The sequence below is a fragment of the Tribolium madens genome, unplaced genomic scaffold (assembly GCF_015345945.1).
Source record: "Tribolium madens isolate multiple individuals breed KSU strain unplaced genomic scaffold, Tmad_KSU_1.1 Scaffold_91;HRSCAF=231;Tcas5.2_LG7, whole genome shotgun sequence".
Taxonomy (NCBI): domain Eukaryota; kingdom Metazoa; phylum Arthropoda; class Insecta; order Coleoptera; family Tenebrionidae; genus Tribolium; species Tribolium madens.
In genome coordinates, this window is record NW_025401063.1 from 16,406,155 (window position 1) to 16,431,211 (window position 25,057).

Here is a 25,057-nt window from a genome sequence, read left to right on the forward strand (position 1 = left end):
CATATTTCTACTAGCCACTAAAGGGCTTTTTTCTAAACGTAGGTCATACGAGAACCATCAATTTATAATTGAATTAAATTAAATTGAATTGAATTGAATAACCGCAATTCAATATGAGTAATAATCAGTAATCACTCTTGTTTATTAATTAACATAATTTTTGGTTATTTGTTTTTTACTAGTTTTCAAGCGAAAGTAAAATTTGAATTTTTAAGAAAAACAGTAAACAAATTAGTATTTTTACAATTGGATGTTGTTCCTTAATTAACTCAGTACCTCACACACACAGTAACACAGAGTTTTATTTAATTTTGAATAATTGTAAGGGATTGCAAAATTCAATAGTTTTTATTTTTTTATGAAAAAACACATTATTTAAATTGCATGAAAAAAATACAGTAACATAAGTAGGTAATCTACAAAACGCCAAAAATAAATCAAAAGATTTTTCCGTATAGTTTTTTTATAAAAAAATAAAATGGCCAAGAAATAGAGGTTTTTTTAAATTTATTTTTAAACGACACGGACAAAAAATTTCAAATTAATATACATATATTGCTGCTAAGGCCATCAAAAAGATAACGATTAATTTTTTTATTCAGTATAGTTCAACCTTAAAAGTCAAGTCAAGCTAAAAATGTTTTTCCTTTGCAGTTTTGGCGTAAAATCAAAGGTAAATTTTTTTCTCTGTAAACATATTGTATATTTGCAAAATACATTTCTTAAATAAATTTATGTATTTGTAATTTGATAATTTGAGCAAGCTTGTTTATTATAATCACAATTTAATGTATACGTTATAATCTATGCTCATTGAAGTAATTTTCATAAAAAATAATTTTTCGGGTCCTAAATAAGGGTTTTTTGACATATTATCTGCTCTCCAACTAGTTGGTCTGAAACGCTATTGCGACAAAGCGCAGCCCGAGTACAAAGTTCGACTAAGGAAAAAAAAAGGGGAGTCACTAAAATGGTTGCAGTGAGGCCCAACTCGTCGCCATACAAGAAGCCGCCGACGAGCAGTTCGAGTACTTTGGCGAGTACGCCGCCCTCTAGGATAAATCCGACGAATCCGCCCCCACATACCGCTGAAGAAGTACAAAGACTGCAGCCGTCACACTCCACCGAGGAACTGAATCAGGAAATGGCGAATTTGGAAGGACTCATGCTCACACTTAGCACAATCACAGCGAATCAGTTCGAATGTTAAAGTGAGAGACGGACGATGTTAGGCAGCTTTAGTTTATTTATTTCGTGATTTTTGGTTGATATTAGTGGCGCGAATGGGACTTGGGACTTTTTTGTTAGTTATACAGATCTCAACGTAATTTTTAAATCGCCAATCGGTACAAATTGGCAAGGCCTACTTTTATATGCCATAAATAGACTTAAGTGAATTTTGTACGGCCATTTTATACTTCTAATGACGACTCAAAACTAGTTCATTTTTTAGTTGTTAATGTGATACGACAGGTCCACGATTCAGTATTCTTGCCTCGATTTGGTGGTGATCCGAATTGGCCCTCAAATAAACGATCACCAAATCAACGATTTTATTTAAATATTTTTCTAAACGTTCTAGAAGAGTACAATCAATTGATATTTAAATAAAATGGTGATAGCCATGCTTGTATATACTACCTGTAAAAAGTTCTGTATTTATTAAATAAATCGATTTTTACATTTTGTATTATTGTACATAAAAACGTAAAATATATTTAAATTTTTTACATTAGTACTAAATGTAATTTACATAATCTGCTACGATGCTTTAATCTGAGTCCATGACATGGAGAAGCGTACTTTTCGCCATGTTTATACAGTATTTTTTTTTGTTTTGTTTAGAATTGTACCTTCTATGAAACGATTCAGTGTTGTTTTTTTTTCATAATGTACGTAATAATGTGATGTGTGAGATTAATTGGCTACTTGCAGGCATGTTTCAATTTCACTTGCCTTATAAATTGTTAATGTAACATATTTTACGAATCTTTTTTACTGTAGTAGTAGTTAGCTACTTACTATTACAATTTATGTGACTGATATTAAAATATAAGGATATATATCGAATTAAACACTTTTTATTTAAATTTCCCGCCTTTTGTCCCGTAGATGTCGCTCGATTCGTTTATCTTACTCAATCGGACTAAACAGCGAACTGCCAAACATTTCAATTCTGTTATCACCTGAAATAACAGGTTGAGTGTAATCCAATTTTTCTTTTTTCCCAAATGTTGAAAGTCCCGATTGATTTTATTTCGGATGTTTTTTGCAAGTTTTCTAATGTGAGATAAGATCCAACTAGTGTTACGTACCTGTCAAGTTGTTCACGTTGTTTGTTGCAAGGTAAGCCCCCTTCTAATCAATTTTTGTTTATTGAAGACAAACTATTGATTTTGTATTGAAATTCAAATTGGCACCGTTTTTGTTTAGAAGCGGCCTTTGAAAAAGAACCGTATGGAATAATGTCGCTTGACATTATTTAACGAAGGTTAAGTGATTTTGATGGTTTAGAGGACGAAATAATTATAAATCGCGTCTCCGAAAGCGTTCGACTCATCATCTGGGTTAATTACGCGAAATTTTTGAGATATGTAACAAATCGAATAAACAACGTTCGTATGCAAACAATTAACATAACTGGTTGGGTACCTGACACCAGTGACACCACATGCTTTGCATATTGAAACACTCAGGGGCTCCTGAGCTAAAGACAAATGAAAATTTTGGTACCGAATTGGCCACAAAGTCTGACTGAAACTAAAACTGCGTTACATAATTTAATGATACAATCTTATTTTTATTATATTGATACAAACTTGACTTTGAAGCGATTTGCAATTTATGTAACTTTTACATAATAAATAATGTGGTTATTATGAGCAACTTGTCTTTCTTTGATTAAACAATGAATTAACAATAGTTAAGTACTTGTCTTATTTTTAAGTGTTAGTAACAATAACCGGTTCTAGAATTTATATAATCACCGTGTTTAATTTTTTTTAATCTATTTTCACGGTCCTGAATCCTGGTTATTGCTTAAATATTATTCTCAATATTACTATCACACACTTTGTGCCGGAAGTACTCAGTAGATTCATGTTTGATGGCACCAGGGTCAGGTTTTTAATTGATGAATGAAATTGTTTTGTGACACACATTTTATTGGCTTGTCCGGCTTCCGTTATTTATATTTTTAAAACAAGTGGAAATAAAATGAATATTAAAATGTTTCAATTTAGAAAAACTGCCGTTTTTTATTAGCTAGATTGCTTTTATTTTCTGAGATAAAATGCATTACGTAAGGGGCAATTAATTTTTTTGGTCACTCACGTTTTATAAAACATGTATTCTTGTCTTAAAAATGTAGCAGATCTGAAGTTTTAAATTGAAATTGGTCTACACTACACTTAAGTACAACCTATCCTATCAACTAAGTTTTACGTTTTTATTTGTTTTTGGATACTGTCACTTCTACAAAAGTTTCATACAAAGTGTGTCAAATGACATTTGACATTTTTTATATGTCTTTAATGATACTGATGATCTTGTATATGTTTTTTTACAATTATTTAGTAAAGGTGCAAAAATTTTGCCAATAAAAGCCACAAATAACATTAAACAGAATTACAATTTAGGATACAGCTTCCTTGTTTTCTTTTCTAATAGCCTGTAGCAAAAAAACTTGGAAAATTATTTTTCCAACAGAAATAAATAGTCAAAGTGCGAAATTTAAACTCTCATAATTTCGAAATTTTTATAGATAGAATTTTTTTAACATTTTTTCCGTCTTCCTGGTACCTTACCTCATATGGCATTTTTCTCTGGGACGCGAGTTCTGGCGCACCCTGTATAGGTGTCCGGAAAGTCGCGCACTTCCTTGAAAGGAAGTAATTGGGTAGTCCACCAGAGAACTTAAAAAATATTTAAAAAATTCTACCTGTCAAAAAAATTGACATTTATTTTTTGACATTTGACATATTTTTATATCTATTTAATTTATATTTAATTTAATGATACTGATGATCTTGTATACATATGTTTTTTATAATTATTTAGTAAAGGAACAAAAATTTTGTCAATAAAAGCCACAAATAACATTAAACAGAGTTACAATTTAGGATACAGCTTCCTTGTTTCCTCTTTTAATAGCCTATAGCAAAAAAAAACTTGGAAAATTATTTTTCCAACAAAAATAAATAGAGTCAGAGTGCGAAATTTGTTTAACATAACTTCGAAATTTTTATACATAACCCCATGATGCAGTGTCACGGAGGTGCGCGACTTTCCGGACACCTGTATTTTTCTGAATTTTTGTAAATAATTATTATGATGTTACAATAAATAATAAAAATTAGTTTTGAGTTTGATATTATGTACTTTGTTGCTTTAAATGTTTTTTGTATTAAAATACTGTTTTTCTGTGTGAACAGTTTTACAAAATATCAAAATTATGAGAAACAAAAATTAAAAAAAAAATACAAAAGTTGCTTTCAAACTATGCTTTCTGACACTAGAAGTGCAACATTTTCAAAAACTTAAACTTTTGTCATCATTAAAAAATATGGCACAAGGAATAAAAAATTACATTATTCTTGTGTGGAATTAGTTAAAGTAATAAAGTGGGTGAAGCTCGCGTCTCCTATGAAAATTAACAATTAATTTAATATTTAATTAACTTAATAAACTTTTTCATTGAATGTGGAGTTGACTTTGATACATTGATATTACTTAAATTACTTTAGTTTAAATTGAGCATTTTATAACTTTGTTTTAATAGTTATTTTTGTTACAAGTATCTAAAATACAGGTTTTGCGGACGAATCGTTGTTTCCGGACGAGGCGAAGCCGAAGATGAGTCCACAAAAACTTTTTAGGTATGTGTTACAATCAACATTTTTTAAGAGCTCCCAAAAAACGAATTTACACCTTTTATTAATAGAAAAAAAATCCACCATAGTAACCACATTGACTTTTGTCCGGAAAAACTGTTTTTTGGGGATTGAGTATCTAAAATAACCATTTTACGTTTAACATAGTGTAGTTAATATATTTTTGTATTAAACAGGTGAAGACGGCAAGTCGAAACGTTAATCACATTTATCACCTTTTGAGATTGGTGGATTTAAGAATCTAATAACTTTCTTATGCAAGCAAAAATTACTTCTTTGGCTGCACTTTTTGGGAAACTATTGCCGCTGGCACTTGACATTTTTCTCAGGGGCGCCAGTTCTGTCACTGGCACACTCTGTATATGTAAATATTGTCATTGCAAAGATGTAAAACAGATTTTGCATTGGGTAGTTCTAATTACATCAATAATAAAAAAATATGAATGTTTAAACTGACAATAGAATTAAAGAGTATTTTATTTTTCGGGTGTTTGCAACACTACAGGCGAATATGTCAAGTATTTATAGTAATAAAATTGTTGGTCACTGTGTACAATTGTACAACTGTCAACAATTGGAAGTAACTCCAAAAGTTACTCTAGTTCTACCAATTGAAAATAAAATTAAGCATTGACAACTCAGTCATTCTTTGTCACCAGGTTTTTCACAGGTAGATAACGTTTTAAGAAATTTGTGTATACAGGAACATCTACTATGTTGCCAATATTGATTAATGTCATACACGACCGCTGAATAATAAACAACCACTTTATGAGTATATATGTACATATTTTAGACGTTAGTTATTTATATTTGTTTTGATATTACTCAGAAAGTTTCCTATATTTTGTTTGTTACATTACGCAAATTTTCACTAGACGGTAAATTAATGAAAAAAATTGAAAGGTTACGAAACTTGCGTCGGTTCCAAAATATGAGTTGGTCGATCTTAACGAACCATCGATTTGCAAACAAAAATAGCCTATTCGATCTTGGCATCTTCTCATGTTATTAAAGTGATGATCCATAACGGAATCACTTGAAACCTCCCTAAAGGTTACACGTGCCCTTTATTCTCTTACATTCACGTAAACGACATTCTCATATAATTGCATCAATCTGAAAAGAGACTCTTTTAATAATTGTTAACGAATTTATTAGCATTTATTTTTAGTAAATTAAGCAAACGGAGTAATGTAAACTTGTGGCAGGTGGGCGAGGTCGATGAAGATTTCGGAAGAAAGAAAATTGTGTAAAACATGTCACAAAGTTGGCAAAGCGTGAATGAAACTTTGTGACGTCTGCAAAGAAAATGAACGAAGCGAAAAGACTAAAATTAGAAGTGTCAACAAAGCCAACATTAATTCCAATTTTAGCAGACGTTTTAACCGAGGAATTGCCACTAATCGAAGTTTATTTAGCAACAATCAAAGACCCCAAAACTATATCTAGAGTTGTAGTGGAATTAAACACAGTATTACCAATTCCCGAACTGACTCATTTGAAGAGAGTCAAAGGGAAACAAATTTTACTTTTCCCTAAAAATATTGTCGAGAGAGACAATGTCTTGAGTTATCTTACCGAAAAAGGGTTTAATACGGACTTAATTGAGGGTGATATCAAAGTCGGGAAAGTGGCTCAAATTGCTCCAAAGGTACGCAAACAATACGAAGTTGTCCACAAACTGTGGCCTTGTAATTTCCACAGTAATCCCTACCTGGAAAAACTGAGCACAAATTCGCTTTTCTCGCAAAGTGAGTTGGAAAAACACGCGGAATTTATGAGAATTGCGATCGATATTTGCGAAATAACGGGAGTGAAGGAGAGTGCAGTTGTGGTTGATCCTGTTGGTAACACTGTCGTGGCTTTTGGGTTCGACTTAAGCCAGGAGTACCCAATCAAACATGCCGTAATGGTGGCAATTGACGAGGTGGCAAGGAGTCAAAAAGGAGGAGTTTGGGTGAGACACAAGGACTATGAAAAAATTGAAACTTTCATTAAAACGAAATACAAAGATTTGGAATTTGGGTTCAGCAATTCCGAGGAGGGTCCTTATCTTTGCACCGGGTACTCCGTCTATTGTAACACTGAACCTTGCATCACTTGTGCCATGGCTTTGGTTCACAGTCGCGCGAAACGAGTTTTCTACGGTGTGAAAAGTGCCAAAGGTGCTTTGGGAAGTTTGTGTAAAATTCATATCGTGGAGAATTTGAATCATCATTACGAGGCGTTTTCCGGCTTGTTGGAAGAGGAGTGATTTTTTCCTTAATTTGTGTACAATGTGTGGGATTAAAGCGAGTGATTCCTTGACCTCTATAGAATGGATAGATAGTCGTTAAACTTTTGTTATACGAGATAACGCTCGCTTTGATTACAGATATTAACAGAAACATTTTATTTGAAACGTGGTGTTGTTAAGCGCAAAGTGCTAGGATTTCATTATTATGGAGCTTTTGGTAATTGGTTTTGAGGCGAAGCAATGGATCAAGATACGGTAATGAAATTCATTGTTTAAATTTTGCTCCGAAAACAACTGCGTCATTAGTTTAGATAACTAAAAATTTGTGCATTTGTTTTATTTGTAGTCAGCTGGTTGGTTTTAAATCACGCGTTACGTAAGGACGATCTTAATTAAATGTAACATTTATTTGTTTTATACTGCCATCACTATGATTATGATAAAAAATTGTATGCTTATTGTGAAATATATTTTTTATCTTGAATATTTGTTTATATTTTAATGGTCTGCTAAATCACAAAGTTCATGGGTGCAAGTAGTTTCCTTATAGGAAATTTGCATCAATATTAAAAGAAAATGGCAACAAAGTAAATGCACAGTATATTATTTAAAATGTCAAGTATTTTTGATCAGTAAAAATAATAAATGCATAGTAAAAATAATAAGTGCAAGTAAACTAATAAATGCACAATAATAGCTATTAACATACCTAGGATGTAATGAATGTCATAACAGCTGCAGATGTCAGTTTGGAATCTGAGCGAGGATTTTAAGACATCTAAGGCTGGTATGACATTATTACATCCGAGGTTTGTTTGTTTCGGAACAAATTAAATCCAAAAATTGGAACAAATTAAATCCAAAAATTTTAGGATGTAATGACTGACAGCTGTAAATGTCAGTTTGAAATCCGAGCGAGTTTACAATTTTACAATATCGATATGTCAGTAAAAATGACATATCGATATTGTAAAATTTTACAGCAATCAATAAGGTTATGCCATAGTTACCAGACTATTTTTGTGCATGTAACATTGCTCTTAACAGACACAAACCGATAAAATAATAAATGCACAGTAATAGTATATTATAATACTAGTTTATAAGCAAGCCTTTAAACCACGCACAACGGGTTTAAGAGCGAAGTGCTTTTAACGTCGTAAGTGTTTTAAAGGCGCTAATAAACGAGTGTTATACGTTATTTTTTATTATTTTATGAGCATTGAAAAAATGTGAATTTACACAATAAAATTATCAAAGGTTGTTTGTGAATCGTTTTCGTAGAGACGGTTACTAGTTTACGTTGTTAAGCACATTTTTTCACGTTGTAATTGGTCCAGACATTTCACTATTTCTTGTTACCTAGACAACTTTAAAATTTTAGCGTGCTATAAAGGCACAATTACGCACGCTGCAGCGTGATTTAATTTAGGATTATGATGCAGGTATTATAAAAAAATAGTAAATGCACAGTTAAGAAAACGAATGAATGTCTAGTAAAACTAATTAATTTACTATTCACACATTTACAAACAAAATGTTTCAAGCAAAATCAAAATATCGCAAAGCGTTCAAAAACAAAATTGTGGTATCACGAGCGCAAAAAGTGGCGTACGCTGATTAGACTGGTTACCATTTGTGCACAGTTTCCAGCCTTTGCTAAAATCATTCTTGCGCAGGGGCCCTTGCTAATACATATACCACCCTACAATAATAATAAATAACATTCTTGCGCAGGGCCATACATTGTTATGTAACCAAACAGAAAATTAAATTTTATGTTATTTTGCTAATTTGTAATTCATTGTACCGGTCTTTGGATTTGTTTGGCAACAAACTTCTAAAAACAATATTTGCAGCTTCTTCAATGAAATTCATTTTACACTAAATTTTCACCAACATTTGATAAATGTCACAAAATAATGTTTTTGTATTGTAACTAAAGTAACGTTAACAACAAGCCATTTTGTATTAACTTTAATATAATTACTGAATCATTGTATTTTATTAAATCTCGAAGGGAGAATAAAGTTTAATTAATATATTACACGCTCTTTCAGGTGCTCGTAGTTTTTAAATAACCTCGCATCTAAAAGTAAGCTTTTTTAGCTTGTAATGTAAATAATTATTGGACTCCAAACGAATTAATTAACTATGAATTTTCAGTTTACATTTTAAATGAACAAAACGCCATGTTCTTTTGGCTTCCCTGGGTTGTGAAGGAAGGTCCGACCGGAATGTCATAAAAATTATAATAGAAATGGCCTGAGCCAAATATTGGGTGTGAACATTAAGCATATAGTATTCAACTTAATTAGCTTACACTCAAATTAAAAAAAAATGATGATATTGTTGTTGAAAATTTATTACTTCATGTCATGATTGAGAGAAAACACCTTTTTTTCTGTGAGATAAGTCTTGCATTGCAATGTGAAAAATGGAAAAATTTAAACAGTGATTTTGCAATAAATAAATTAGAAAAATAAAAAATACACTCAATCATAACAACAAGAACACGGTTCTGATGGCTTTTTTTTTTAATTATAAATTTCTTACAGATTTTTGCTCTTGGCTTGAATAAAATTCGTTAAATTTTAATCATTTTACACCGTTATAAATAAATATAAAATTTTTCGCAATATCTTATAACTTTAGTAAGTTATTTTTCTATATTAGCAAAAAAAAATTGTAAAATTAATTTTGGTGTTTATACCCTTAAGATTACTGAGCGTTCATTATTTTTATTGTGCAAATTGGATTTTTTACTGAACAAATTACAATAAAATACTGTGTGTGCTTTACTTACTGTGCAAAATATGATATTATACTGATCATTTTTATTTTTTTACTGTGCAAAAATTAATTAAATACTGATCATTTATCATTTTATACTGATCAAAATTGAATTAATTACTGAGCGCTTTATTACCACCCAAAGAAAATCTCGTTTAAAATGTTTCACGTAGTAAACAAATCTTGAAATAGAAAAAGAAATTAAACGCTAGCCAAACTTTGATTGATCTATTTACTTGGTTGAAGTTTTATTGGCTTTTCTATTTCAACGTTGAACCATTAGTTTGATTTTAATACACGGAGTAGAATTTATTTTTTTGTGAGTAACAAACAAAACAATTTTGTATAAATTTATCATTAACAACTATTAAACGATATGAATGGTCACGTAATTTGTTAGTGTACAGTTAGTAATATATTATTTAACTGTTTAAGGTCTCTCAGTAAATTATTTCTTATTATTGCTTTTGGTATAATTAAAAGTGAAAAAATACAGTTTACGGCTGAAACAGATCATGACAATAGTGTTGTTTATTGTTGTTTATTTTATACGTTTGAGGAGAAGTAAATATTTGTATTGGGTGTTATTCTGGTAACTTTGATAATTATTACATACCTTGTGAATGAAACCAGTATAACAAAAACGAGGACTTGACAAATAAGTTAATTGTTGTTTGTAGTTTCGAAACGTATTTTTTGTGTTTTTAATTACATGGGACACGTCGAAGATATAATTTAAATAAAATAAAAGCCCGGTGTTATGACACTATTCCGAATCTAAAACATCATTTTTATAATAAAGAAAATAAATTAATTACAAATTATATTGATCTTAGAAATACTCGTTGTCTTGGGAGAATGTTTTAAGCTTTTGGAACGACTTTTTCACCTTTGAATCCTATCAGAATAGTTGTTTACTTTCTTGTGGAGTAATTTTCCACTGAGGAAAATGTGTAATTTTGTTTATAATTTAAATTAGTAAATGTCTGATTATGACTTTTCTGTTAACTCAGTATAATTTTAAGTAAAGCTATTCAGTTTCATTTTGCACGAATAATTGTGTTATTTGTTCCGATGTATTATCTGATAAATTGCACTCAATTCAGCTGTAAAAATAGTAAGTACGTATTCTGTAATACAATTGTAAAATGTTATCAGTCTTATTATAAAATTAATTGTCGATAAAACACATTGTCTCACTTGAATTTTAGTCATTCTATAATTAAACAAATTTTGAATCACGCCCCCCCAAGTATGCTTAAAATTAATTCGTCCTCAACACTTTACGACTTTTCGTACTTGAAACCCAATTAATTTCAATATAGTTCGTCATTTTCGAATGAAAATCCAAGAGCACAATTCAGACGTTTTGAAACGTAGGTGAAGTCAGCTTTTATTGGTGGTTTTTAATTCAGTTTAATGAGGATGTGCATGCGTGTCATGACTTTTTATCGTTTCACAAAATGTCCTAGATTTCGAATTTTTGAGACGTCTAGAAAGACAAAACTCGCAAAATATTTGGCAACAGAAGGGATCGATGTAATTTTAGAAAAACGTCATACATATCTATTCCTGAATGGAATTGTACCTACGCATCATCTGCGTAATTATGACGTCCTAGTCTAACGTGGATAAAATTTGAAAATTGGGAATGAGGGGCCACTTAAAAAAGTTTAGCGATTTAAGAAGGAGTTCGTCAAATGACGAAATAATTTTTGTTATATTTTTGGTCGATTTTAAATGTAAGTAGGTCGCTTCTTCATTGGAGCTTTAAGTGTTTTTCTGTTTTATTTGTGTTGTTTTATTCATCTAAGATTGGATTGTTTGTTGCAGAATCTGAATGCATTCACGGTTTGATCCAAATCCTTCGATTGTTTTGTTGAAACCGTCGTCTGCAGATCCTTTCAAGTTACCGAGAAGATTCGGTTTCTGGATACCGAAAAGGGAGAAAAAGAGGGGTTTGATTTAAGCGATTTTCCCGAGAAATACTCGTCGTTAAGTGAAATCGAAAAATCGACGTTGAAAAGCCACACAACCAACTCGACTAAGAAGGAACAATTAATAAGAAAAAAATAGTTTGCTATTTGTTGTGTAAATTGAGCTCAATTTAAGTAATTCAACAATTGATGGGACAAGTAGTTGTTTAAACAAGGTCTCGTCAGTTCGAGTACGATAGTCTTGTAAGGCGTTACCGCTTAGCAAGGAATCTGTGTGACAAGTCAAGTGAGGAAATAATTCGCTAGTGTATGAGAACCGGATGAATAAAAATTTGAATAACGAACGTTTACCGAGAGTGATAAATTTCGCCAAAACGGCTAACAATCGAAAACTAACTTGAGGAGTTGGTTGTGTGTCGGTGGAGTGCGCCCTTAAGCAGAAGGGTTTGACTGTTTAACCGCAAAACCCGTGTGATAAATGGATATTGAATCGTATCATTTGCAAAATAAAATGTTAACAATAAATAATAGCTTGCTCCAAAATCACCGTCAGCGAGAAACGACTGGAATCAAGAAATTGTATAATTCCTTTTTTGTTATGTTCTAAAAAAATCGTGAGGGTTTGAGATTAATCCAGGACTGCGTTATTCGGTCGAACGAAAGTAGCTAGATTCAAATATATATTTTTTTTAATCCGGAGATTCCGGCTCGCGGCAGTTTTTATATAGTATGGATTACGAATTGTATGACAACTCGGACATTTTGCTGAACGGTGATAAACCCAGTATCTCGAAAAGTTCATGGAACATACCCAGTGACGGTAGTATGGATAATAACGACGAGTATTTCGATTGGAACCCTCTCAAAATCGACGAGGAACATGTCGAAAACGCACAAGGCCCAAGAACAAGAAAAAGAAAACTAACAGCAATAGAAGCAAGTCCTTCCAAAGTCAAACAGAATTTCAAAAATGTACAAGATCCTCTAGCGATTGATGAAAAACAACAGAACCAGAAAAAGACACAAAATGGTAGGTGGGGAACTAATTGCAACAATCTTGTTTCCCTCTTTCTTAAAAAACAAAATCTTGATCTATTTTTTTGAATAATTGATAGAGGACACAATTATAAAAATAGAAAAGTAATAAAAGGAATAAAATTTTAACTTTTATATAATTAATGTAGATTTTTCTTTATTTGACTTGAAACACCGTTTACACTTAATATCACATACCTCATTAGTACGAAGCTCAAATCACACATGTTATTTAAATTAAAGTTGACAAGTTATTTCAAGGTGTGATAAAATTAATACGGTGTTGATTGAATAAACACTGACAAGTAGACAAATACAAATATTTTTTAAACTGAATTATTTGTGCTTAGTTCTTTTTTTTTAAGTAAACCGACTTTTATGTCTATGCAAAAGAAATTTCAATAAAAAAATTAAATTTGAGTATTTGCGAGTAAAGTAACTATTAAATGCATCGCAAATTATACAGAGTGCGCCAGAACTCGCGCCCCAGGAACATGGAAAAAATGTTAAAATTTTTTTATCTATAAACATTTCGAAGTTATGAGGGTTGTTTAAATTTTGCACGTTGAATCTATTTATTTCTGTTGTAAAAATAATTTTCCAAGTTTTTTTGCTATAGGCTATTAAAAGAGTAAACAAGGAAGCTGTATCCTAAATTGTAACTCTGTTCAATGTTATTTGGGGCTTTTATTGTCAAAATTTTTGTACCTTTACTAAATAATTATAAAAAAACATATACAAGATCATCAGTATCATTAAATGTACATAAAATATGTCGAGTGTCAAAAATGTTTACCTTACCTTACTTGAAATTTCTCTGTGGGGCGCGAGTTCTGACATACCCTGTATTATGAAAGCAAGCCTATTTCAACACAATATTGTTGAAACATTCAAGAATATTTATTACAGATGATAAATGAAAAGTTGTAAGACTTTTTATCAACCCGGTTATGAATAAATTACAGAAATCGACATAATTCACTTTCACTTTTCTCTTTAATCCTTATTTAAATATTTAAGATTAGTATTTGTCCAAGACGGTCTAATTAAATCCGACACAACGATTTAATTGTCTGTACAGAGTCTATAAAAACCGACCTCTTTCGAAATTATTTCCGTGTAAACAGTAAATAATTATAATGAGGGTTATTTATGTTGTTTGTTTGGTTCTGAATATGATAGGGTGGAAGTAAACACTGAATACTTCAAATTATATAGCAATACGTATTTTATAATAATTTATTATAATATATGACACGATATTTTTAGTTTGTTAAAAAATAAAGTTTTAAGGTCGGTCTGCTTCGAGGAGTAACTTGGTAAAAATGTGTACGTATTTGCTGTAAAATATGCATTCGATGTTGTTGCTTCTTATTTTTATTTTGCATTTGACAATTTAATAGCACCTCACATCTAGTGTTATTATATGTAATGGGAATTCTGCAATTACAAAGTTATTCAACCAGAGACCCGTTCTAATTGACACCATAATTATCCTTTTAAAACAGTGGCTGGATGCAAAATTGATTGAATTTTGAGATCTAGCATCATGTTTACACTACTATTATGAACAAAAGTTATCATTTCTTATCTTGACGCACATGTGTTTATCTGAAATGTTTTTGAAAAACTTTCTTAAAGTAGCCCATGATTCTGATTTTGTCGAGTTGCTTTATTTTAAAGTAAATTGGAAAGGTATCAATTATTTCTCTGGGACAATTTTTATGTTAAAAATTGGTCCGACAGACTGAAATTGAACAAGTGGAAAAGTTTTTCAGTGACGTCAATGATTATTGTTAAGGCGACCTTTTCAATTATTAGACCGGCCACAGGCAATTTTGTCACACATTTATCAAACGTTTTAACACTTGTGATATGTCCCTAATTGATCTAAAAATTCAAACCGATATTAAAAAAAATGCGTTTCGATACACAATTATCAGATTTAATTTCATTGAAGGTCAATTTTGATAGGTATAATAAACCGAACAAAGCGTACTGAATCTATGTACATAACAAGATAAGTTAAAACCGAGAAAATATTTGTTTTTATTTTAGCTTCTTTCTCTGGCATTGTTTTATTAAAAAAATTTGATTTTTTGAAATTAATGCCCGTTTTTCAGGCACTGTCAGGATGCCCACGTGGCAGGTCGAAGATATGACAGAATTAAACGGAGACATCGACAGTTCTCTAAGTTTGGGTTCCGACTTGGCCAACAATTCCTACAACGTCAGGTAACAATGACGCCATCTGGTGTTTAGAGTTTTAACTCGATTTTGCAGTGATGCCATACTGTCCATTTCCGGTTTGACGGTCTTTAAGCAGGAAGCCCCCTCCCCTACAAATAACGATGTATCACAACTGCAAATCGTGCGTCAGAATCGCCAAAGCCCCACCAGCACCCAGCAAATGGTCCATAATGGGACTCTCGAGGAGACAACCAATCAAAACATGATCAACAACACCATCAATCAATTACTAACCCAATCAGCTTACACTAATTTACAAAATGCGATCGATGCTAATCTTGTTTCGTCGCCCAATTCGCAGGACAATTACAACGTGACTTCCACTAATTACAGTTTCGCGGAGGATTGCCGATTTCAATACGTTTTGGCTGCGGCGACTAGTATAGCGACGAAAGTCAACGAGGATACTTTGACTTATCTCAATCAGGGACAGAGTTATGAAATCAAATTGAAAAAATTGGGCGATTTGTCGATGTATCGGGGGAAGTTGTTGAAGGTTTTTTATGAGGGATTTGGTTTGGTTTTATGTTAATTTGGGTTTTTGTAGTCGGTTATTAGGATGTGCTTCCATGAACGGCGACTGCAGTATATGGAAAAGGAGCAAATGGCAGCGTGGCAAAGGGCACGACCTGGAGATAGGATTTTAGAAGTTGATGTGCCGCTGTCGTATGGCGCTTTTGATATTGTGCAGCCGTCGAATGCATTAAATATTATTCATTTTAATTGGGATCCTACTAAAGAAGTTGGGGTTTATATTAAAGTAAGTTAGGAAAACGAAAAACAATTAAAATTGGGCAATGAAAACATGTTACAAAAGATAACTCGAAAATGTTCCTTCGACTTTTTAGTTGTTCTAATGCTCAGTCAAATAAATAATAAATTGTGTCTTTAGTAAGTGGTAAAGGGATAAGACAGTTTAAGATCAGACTAGTGACTACAGTTTATAATTAAAAAAAAAAAAACAATATACGCAGTTGCTCAAATAATGACAATATTTAACCAATCTAAATAAATTATCATCATTCACGTTGTGGTGAAATTATATGATAATTGGGGATAAAGTGCTTATGTCACCACTCATCACTGAATTAATTTAAATTTTTAAAAATTAATATAGGCAACCAACAATACTTGATTATAAAATCGAGTGATTCAATGTTATTTCATTGTCTGAAACTTTAAAAAATACAGAGTGTGTCATATGCAGGCTTCATTATCTTTAAAGTAGGACACCTGTAATACATTTTTGATTCTTATTCTACAAAGTGATCCGCAATGAATGAATCTGTTGGCAATCCTGACTAATTTCTAAAGCTTACAATTCAACAATCTTGTATTATAGTCTGTAACACATATTGTAAACTGATTTTCTAAAAAAAAAAACGGGAAGTTGTATCGAAAAAACGTAAGAGACCTGTTTTTTGTGAAAAACTATGAAATTTAGAATTTTGTGGCTGAAAGTGGTAAGAACCAACAGCCAAAATAGTTACGATAATTTTACCCTAAACCCCCCCAGTTAAGGACGCTTCTGGGTAAAAATGTCAACATTTTATCTTTGAATTTGTTTAGGTGTATAAAGGTTACCAGTTGGACTAAATTTTTACAATGGTTTCTGAAATAGTGGAAAATATCGATTAAAAAATGCACCCCTTTAAGGGAATGAAGCTCCCTTACATAAATTTTTTTATACATGTTCATAGGAAACTTTTATCTTAAACTTGAATATTCTATCACCTGTTTAAATTTGTATCAATAAAAACAGAACACTCTATATGTGAGTGTCTCCCAACTTACTAAACAAATGTGTATGTTGTTTAACATAGATCAAACTCTCATAAATAAATAATGCAGTAATGCAATTGTGTAAAAATAGAGCGTGAACTAGAGTGACAACAAGAAATCTTTCATCAGGGAAAAAACTGACAGCAAGCTTTTTTCTGGAGTAAAGGCAAAATATTAATGATTGAATATATGCCAAAAATGTCTTCAGGTAATACGGAAGTGTATGGAGACTATATCTGTACCTCAGAGCAAAATAGTATTAACTCCAGTTTTTAAAAAAAGTTTCGGAAGAAAATCAACCAAAATTTTTGTAAAAAAAAAACTAACGTACAAGAATTACAAGGTTCATGAAGTACCAAAAAATAACGTTATCAACGATTGATGCTTTATTCAATCACGACATTCGTCCAATAGTGTATATAGATTTAGTAGTTTCTTGCAAAATTTCCCTTAAAAATATGATTAAATTTGAATGAAATTATGACTACATACTTGGTTCGGAATAGTGCGTTAGTATTGAAGAATGTTTTCTTGAAAAATTTTTTTTCTATAGTCCTCTTTCATAGTTAGGTAGATTTCTAACTGCACGTAAATAACAATTTTTTATTTGGAATATGATTATTAATTTAAAATAAACAAATAACTGCAAAGGATTTTCTCTGCTTATTCATTATTAAAAAAAAGTAAAAAGTTCGTTCTCGCAAAAGGTGTTTTCTTTTTTGAGATATTTTTTTATATATTTGTATTACCTACTATGAATTTAGTAAAATCGTAAAATCGCTGTCCAACAAATTGATTTACGAACTGAACTAAACTGTCTTTTTAATCGGATAATTGGATTGGCTAAAGAATTATAGTTTGCAGCGATTTGAACTGCACCTAGCTTGTAGCTAGAAATTCGAAGGAAAACATGTTAGATTTTCGTAAAAAAAAGAACAATCAGTAGATTATACCTTTTATAAAAATCACTAATTTCGTATTGTACAATTGGAGACAAAATACTTTGGTCGTCACTTTTCTGACACTTTAATGTAATTCAAGCTTTAACGTTAAAATGAATGACAATCTAAAATTAATGACAGCTATTATATTTTCCTATCAAAAATATGTAAGTTGCGGAATTAAAATTTCGGACAGGATTTTTCTGTGACTTCAAAAAGTTTATTGTAAACTGCCTTTTACTGTCATCATGACTGACATTTGACAATTAAACTTTTCTGTCGGTGAAATGACATAAACATGACAAGAGTAAAAAATTAGGTTATCATTGTAAAGGTTGTTTTAGGGTTTACATTATCAAAATTTCCGGCAGTTTTCAGTCACTTTAAAAAATTCACTGTAAACTACGTTTTACTGTCATCATGAATGACATTTGTGTGTAAAGGTTGTTTTAGAGTTTACATTATGAAAATGACAATACTGCCCGAAAATTTAATTCCGCAACTGTACATACAACTTGTCAACTATGATTGACAGTAACTAAAAATAAGGTTAACGTCCTAAAGCATGCTTTACAATAATTTAATGTCACTCAAGTGACATTGACGACCAAAGTATTTTGTCTCCAACTGTACATAACAAGTTATTTTTGATTTTTTCAACAAAATGACCATATTAAAGGAAAAATGCGATTACTATTATAGTAGTAAGGTCAGTTCAAAGCAAACTAGAAACAGATAATTGGGTGTTGTTAACCGATATGCTTAAAATTATTTATTTCCGTTTTTTGTTTATCCTTGAAACTTGAACAATTTTCCTTCAAGGTTTTAAATAAGTTATTATTGCCTTAGCATCTGTATTTGGACAACTTTACTGAATTATCCTAGAACTGTTTTTGTATAGAACCAGCAATAAGTTGAATCACAACTACACTACAATATTTCGATTAACTAGAAATTACCAGTTTTCAATGCTCATTTAAAATCACCCACATTTCTTACTCTACATTTTCTTCCATTCAGGTGAATTGCATAAGCACCGAATTCACCCCAAAAAAGCACGGCGGCGAAAAGGGTGTCCCATTTCGCATCCAAGTCGAGACTTACCAAAACGGCGATAATCTCGACTCTTCTGTTCGTCTTCATGCCGCCGCCTGTCAGATCAAAGTTTTCAAATTGAAAGGCGCCGATAGAAAACACAAACAAGACCGGGAAAAAATCATGAAACGGCCTTTATCCGAACAGGAAAAATACCAACCGAGTTACGAATGCACCGTTTTGAATGACGTAAGTATTTAAAAAATTGCAATGAACTCTTACCTGCTGTCACCAGAAGCGCACTCAATCAAGAACTGGTTCTGGAAGAAATATTCGAATAGATTTTCAGTGAAAAAAGTTTGCGTACCTTTGTGGTTGTTTGAACCAGATCCTACTGCTTTGTAAGCACACAAAGTGATTGTCGATTGAGATTTGTTAGAAAAAAGCTTTAATTTTGTAAAAAATAAACAAGCGAGTTGCTGAAATTTGATTGTTTTTTATAGATACCCAACGATGCCGTACTGAATTCGCCCCCGATAGCCCCCATTTCTGCAGTTGAAAGGTAAATAACGTTTGACATTTTATACTATAGGAATTTTTTTAAGCCGGATTTTTTGATAATGTACACAAATCGGTTACAAAAATATATAAAAATAAAACTACTAGGTTAAAATCTACTGAGAATTATCCTTGACTCTGCTTTTTTTCGTACATACTAAGGTGTATGTTTGTTTACACGCAATAAGTGCTGTCAGATAACAATAATAATAAAAATAACACATTTGAAATGTCAAATAAAGTAAAGATGCTAATTGAAAAGCAACTTTTTAAAAAACCGCAACTAAATTAGCAGAAAAAAAGTTGTATACCACTCATTCCTAATGAGTTTTTGTTTTTGCTATCGCGGTAGTGAGCAACTTATTATCAATTAGCAGAGACTAAAATTTGTTTCATGACGTTTTACGACTGATAAGAAAACACAAACAATTTTTAACGACCAGGTAGCTTGGTTTTAACTGGATCGAACTCCGTTGATACGTAAATCAACCAGTTTGAATCCAATGAAATTCTAATAATTCTAAAGTTCATTGTTGAAAAAAATTGCTCAATAGCATGTGACTTCGCCTAGGTCACAACTGGATTTAAGATTTAGAGTCGGAAAATCCTTTTCTTCACTTCCAAGTCTTCTCACATCACGTGTTTAATCGTCACATCGGTTTTATTTAAACTTGTGCGATAAGCCAGCTAACCCTTTGTAATATTCCAAACAAAATAAGAACTATTTATAGTAGTTATTTACATGAGGAGATCGGTTTTATCACGAGAAGCAATTGGTTAATACTATAATTAAACATTAAAAAACACATACCGGTTCGTACTGGCTCCATTGTACTTTCAAATTTACCAACAGAAAGAAATGTTATCATTATCACACAATGGCGAATATCGTAATCGTAATTATTGAAATGTTTCGTGTCCGCGACAACGTCAATTCAATATTTGTTGAAACTTTTGCTGTGACAAATGGAATGTGGATTCGATCGGATCGAAATGCAGCAGAAATATCCAGTTTTTCGTTTTTTTTTTTCAGACGATTGTGTTTCATTTGGTAGTGAAGGAAGAATTATATCACTGTTGCATAATTTTGCACGGATATAAAATCTTCCGCGATGATGAAATTTTAAATGCGAAACTTAATGACTAGAATTTAGCGTGGAATGTTGGAAATAAAATAAACAAAACTGCATAAAAATAAAAATAAAATTATACTCCTATGTAAAATAACATTTAGACTTTTTTAATACAAAAAGGTGTTTATAAAAGTATGTAGGGTCAAGTGGGGCATAACTAAATTTGTGAATTCAATTTCATACGGCTTATTCTCTATTTAGTTTAAAAAATTTACATTTATACAGGTGCGCCAGAACTCGCGCCCCAGAAAAAAATTTCAAGTAAGGTAAGATACCAGGAACATGAAAAAAATGTTTAAAAAATTCTCTGTCCAAAAATTTTGATATTTATTTTTTGACATTTGACATTTTTATATATATATTTAATGATACTGATGATCTTGTATATGTTTTTTTTTACATTTATTTAGTAAAGAAACAAAAATTTTGCCAATAAAAGCCACAAATAACATTGAAGAGAGTTACAATTTTAGATACAGCTTCCTTGTTTCCTCTTTTAATAGTCTATAGCAAAAAAACTTGGAAAATTATTTTTACAACAGAAATAAATAGAGTCAAAGTGCAAACTTTAAACCCTCATAACTTCGAAATTTTTATAGATAGAATTTTTTTAACATTTTTTCCATGTTTCTAGTATCTTACCTTATATGGCATTTTTCTCTGGGGTGCGAGTTCTGGCGCACCCTATATAGTTTATTACTCATATACCAGGTGAATAAAAAGTATGGAACCAAACGTTTTTTGTTTGAACTATTTATTTTCTGAAAAAACTAATTGATGAGTGATAAAGTACTATAAAAATGTGATGATTTAACAGGAATAAAATTTTTCGATATTTCCTTTTGTTTTTGAGTTCTACAAAAAAAAATATTTTTTTAAATGGCAACCCACTATAAAATCATTTTTCTCATAAAAGCTATACTCTAAAGATTACAACTATCTGCTTTATATTTAATTTTTTCAAAAAAAATTTTTCACATAAATTGCAATTTTGACAAAAAAAATCGCATAACTCAAAAACAAAACAAAATTTCTTTCTGAAAATACGATCACATTTTTTCTATTACTTTAATTTATATTAATTATTATTTTCTGGAAGCAAATGATTAAATAAAACCGCTTGGTTCCATACTTTATATTCACCCTGTATTATTATTTTAAGTATTTAGTAATCGGAAATAGTTATTTATTATACAAAGCGATAAAATTAAATTTTATCGTTGAGTGCAATTTTGCGTCGAGGCGTCAGCCGAGACACTAGTACGCTCGAAAAGATAATGAAAATTTTATCGTCGTATACAATAAAAAAATTACTTTAATCCTCACTAATTTTGTAATCAATTTGGTCGATATTTATAAATGTCAAAGAAAAATTCAACAATGAAATCTAATGTCAAAGATCGTTAGCAACTAACAACCGCAGATATACAACAATGGATCATCTAGACGATAAAATTTTATTTTAACATGAAGAAAAGAGTAGATAAAATTCAATTTTAACATAGAGGATTTCAAAAAAATAGTTATTTTCTTTTGGTGTTCCTCTTTTGTCAAATGTATTTCACTATTTCTCAAAACTATTTTTCACCCATGTCGCTTTGACATTAATAAATCAAATGAAATAGTTTTGTGAAACACATTTGACAAAAGAGGAAAACCAAAATAAAAACTCTGTAGGGTCCTAAATAGAGCCCATGTAAAGGGGCAAATGTAATATCATATCGCATTTAGTAACTAACAGTGTCTATAGATTGGATTCTGGGGTAATACAAATAAAAATTAACTAAAAAGAAAAAAAGGTTTTTATTTTAGAGAAATCAAACAATCACAATCAAAATTAGAAACTTTTCAAAAAATAAACATTTTACTTATTCTAAGTATATCAATCAAGAAATAATCATGTTTCGGAACTTAAAATCAAAAGTTATTATTCCACGTCCAGTAACTTCTAGACTGGGTAGAATATGAACAAGAAATAAGTATAATATATAATAAGTAGGATGTAAACGGTAGCAAACATGCTAAATACACACGAATAAAACAACTTTCTAACACGTATGTTATCATAATATTACAAAACAAACCAAAAACTTACTTCAAAACTTCAGATGAATATCGATGAAAAGTTAACGAACGAATATTTAGTAACATTAGAAAAACAATATCTTTTTCAATGCTATGTATCTCTGGGGCACCAGAAGATAAAATTTTGAAACAAATTGGTCTTCATTCAGAAAATAACGGACAATAATATGAAATAAGAAAAAACTTAATTTTGTCTCTGTTGCACACTATAGCTCAGTATAAAAAAAGTAAAAAAAAAAACAGTGCTCTCGTCTTTTAGGTATAACTTTTACAAGACAAAACTAGAAATGTTATTGAATTAAATTGCAATGTTCTGCAAAGTTCGTTCCGAACAAAAATTCGTCGAAATCCGACAAAAAATAACAAAAATATTGCAATGTGAAAAATCGCAAAATTTTAGTTGTCCGGTTAATTTTGGCTGCCAGTGTACTTCGTCACAGAACTCTATGTACAGTCACGCAAAAAGAAAATGACGCATCCATAAACGAACGCCTGCCGCTCCCTTGACCTGTCATAAATTATCAGAGATCGTAAACTAGTTTTGAGAGATGTTCGACATTTGGTTTATCGTCTTTTGAAATGATTAAGGATTTTTTGTTGGTTAGGAGAAATGCGAAATGATATAATTTGCGACGTTTCGACGCTTTGAGAATAGGTCACAAAAATAAATTTGTTGGTTTGTTTCCAAATTTAATTTACTATTTGGACGATGCAAAATAAGTTTTAATGTTCTATTATGCCGAATAACAAACACGGCAAAACTCGGATTCTTATTTTGCTTTATCAACCAAAAATAGTAAATTAAATTTGCAAACAAACTAACAAATTTATGTTTGTGACCTTTTCTCAAAGCGTCGAAACGTCGCGTCGCGACAAACTTGCAAACTGTATTATTTCACATTTCTCCTAACCAACCATTTCCAATAAAAAATCATTATCAGGGTTGCACAGTAGACGTTCGTTTATGAACGCGTCATTTTCTTTTTGGGTGACTGTACCTAAAACATGCATCATGCATCATAATTTATTGTAGCTGAATTTGTAACATAGAACCGCGGAAAAAATTGTCCAGTGTAATTTTTGTTCTGCTGCTATCAATTCAAAATGGGCGGAGCATTCATTTTTTTACACTTTATGGAGTATAATAAAATATCTATTAATGCATTGACGTAGTTGCTGGGCAAAGTGCGTTTTTGACGGGCTCGTAAATCTTCAACCGATTTTTTTTTATTGAAAAGAGAAAAAATAAGTAACAGTTCATTTTATAGATTTGAAACAGAGTATACATATTTTATACCCTTATCAAAAAATTAGCAAATCGTCACGTCATCAAAATTTATTCATTTAACACCACCTTGATTTGTATTACTAAAAATTACTTAAGTAAACGTTACACTGCAAAAAATTAAAGTTTAACTTTGTTTTTTTTTTCTACTTTTTACTCACCCACATTATGTTTATTGAGCACACCATTTTTGTACTAGGTAATTGATTGAAAAGTAAATTAGTTTTGACCCAAAAACTCTTTTGGTAAACATGATTTTTGTGACTAATAAAGATATTGCTATATCATGAAGCAGACCAAACAAAATTAAATTCGTTTCAGTTCCAAAAAATCTGATCCACCAACATGTAAAAAATTTCAATTTATTCATTCTTGTATTTGTACCTTACGTTATTATTAGTATTTAAACATTTGATAAGATTATACATAATAATGAACGAATGAATGAATTTATATCTAAAGTCAACAAAAAACGACTAATCAAATTTAGATTTGTTATAATAAAAAAAATTCCATTTGATACACCGGATCGGACTGAATTTAAAAAGAATTGTTTGGTTAAAGACATTCAATTCTTTTTGACATAATTGCAGTAATCATAACAAAAGGTTAAATATCACGTGAAAAATGTGAACATCATATGACTTAATAACCCACATGACTGATACAAACAAATGTATTGTTTTTATTGATTCACACGACGAAATAACAGACAACTCAATTGCCAATAGCTTTGTTCGCGGTAACAATCCTGAACTAGTTTAGGCATCAAATTCATACGCGGTATAGTAGTATGTATGTACAGTCGAACAAAGTGAAAATGACGCCTCAATAAACCAGCCCCTGCTGTGGATGCCGACCCTTCTAACCGCAAGCAGGCAGGGTCGTAAATTATCGGATTGTAAACTAGACCTAATTTCAAGATAAATTTTTTTAGGAGCCAGTTTACAGAAAATGAAATTAAAATTTGATTCAGAATTAAACTAATTCGAATTAAGTTGCTACTTATTTCGCATTAACAAACGTCAAGTTAAATAAAAATGTATTTTTTTTTGATAATAAATCGGAACTATTTAATAACATTTTCAATTT

General features: G+C 31.0%; 3 protein-coding genes across 7 annotated transcripts in view; all 3 read left to right on the top strand.

Moving 5' to 3' along the window:
- The window catches only part of LOC123012159 (neogenin), a 63,403-nt gene extending 61,333 nt beyond the window's left edge, over nt 1-2,070 (top strand). For 3 of the 4 annotated variants that reach the window (XM_044409983.1, XM_044409985.1, XM_044409984.1), the window contains one exon: nt 981-2,070. In XM_044409983.1, the coding sequence (XP_044265918.1) occupies nt 981-1,210 (230 nt within the window). In that variant the 3' untranslated portion in view covers nt 1,211-2,070. Of the gene's footprint in view, nt 1-957 lie in introns of all 4 variants that reach the window. The other variant, XM_044409986.1, reaches the window with a different exon arrangement.
- A 68-nt stretch (nt 2,071-2,138) lies between these two features.
- On the top strand, nt 2,139-7,615 carry LOC123012162 (probable inactive tRNA-specific adenosine deaminase-like protein 3). The gene is made up of 2 exons (XM_044409995.1): nt 2,139-2,346; nt 6,104-7,615. The coding sequence occupies exon 2, from the start codon at nt 6,205-6,207 to the stop codon at nt 7,147-7,149; it is 945 nt and encodes a 314-aa protein (XP_044265930.1). The 5' UTR covers nt 2,139-2,346; nt 6,104-6,204; the 3' UTR covers nt 7,150-7,615.
- The window catches only part of LOC123012160 (transcription factor CP2-like protein 1), a 26,844-nt gene continuing 6,597 nt past the window's right edge, over nt 4,811-25,057 (top strand). The window contains exons 1-7 of one of the 2 annotated variants that reach the window (XM_044409989.1): nt 4,811-4,877; nt 11,758-12,891; nt 15,020-15,131; nt 15,180-15,642; nt 15,694-15,906; nt 18,890-19,153; nt 19,408-19,466. In XM_044409989.1, the coding sequence (XP_044265924.1) occupies nt 12,591-12,891; nt 15,020-15,131; nt 15,180-15,642; nt 15,694-15,906; nt 18,890-19,153; nt 19,408-19,466 (1,412 nt within the window). In that variant the 5' untranslated portion in view covers nt 4,811-4,877; nt 11,758-12,590. Of the gene's footprint in view, nt 4,878-7,265; nt 7,387-11,757; nt 12,892-15,019; nt 15,132-15,179; nt 15,643-15,693; nt 15,907-18,889; nt 19,154-19,407; nt 19,467-25,057 lie in introns of those variants that run through there. The other variant, XM_044409988.1, reaches the window with a different exon arrangement.

Bases quoted from the DNA above. Each gene is read 5' to 3' on its own strand.
- LOC123012162 (XM_044409995.1), top strand. From the start codon at position 6,205: ATGAACGAAGCGAAAAGACTAAAATTAGAAGTGTCAACAAAGCCAACA.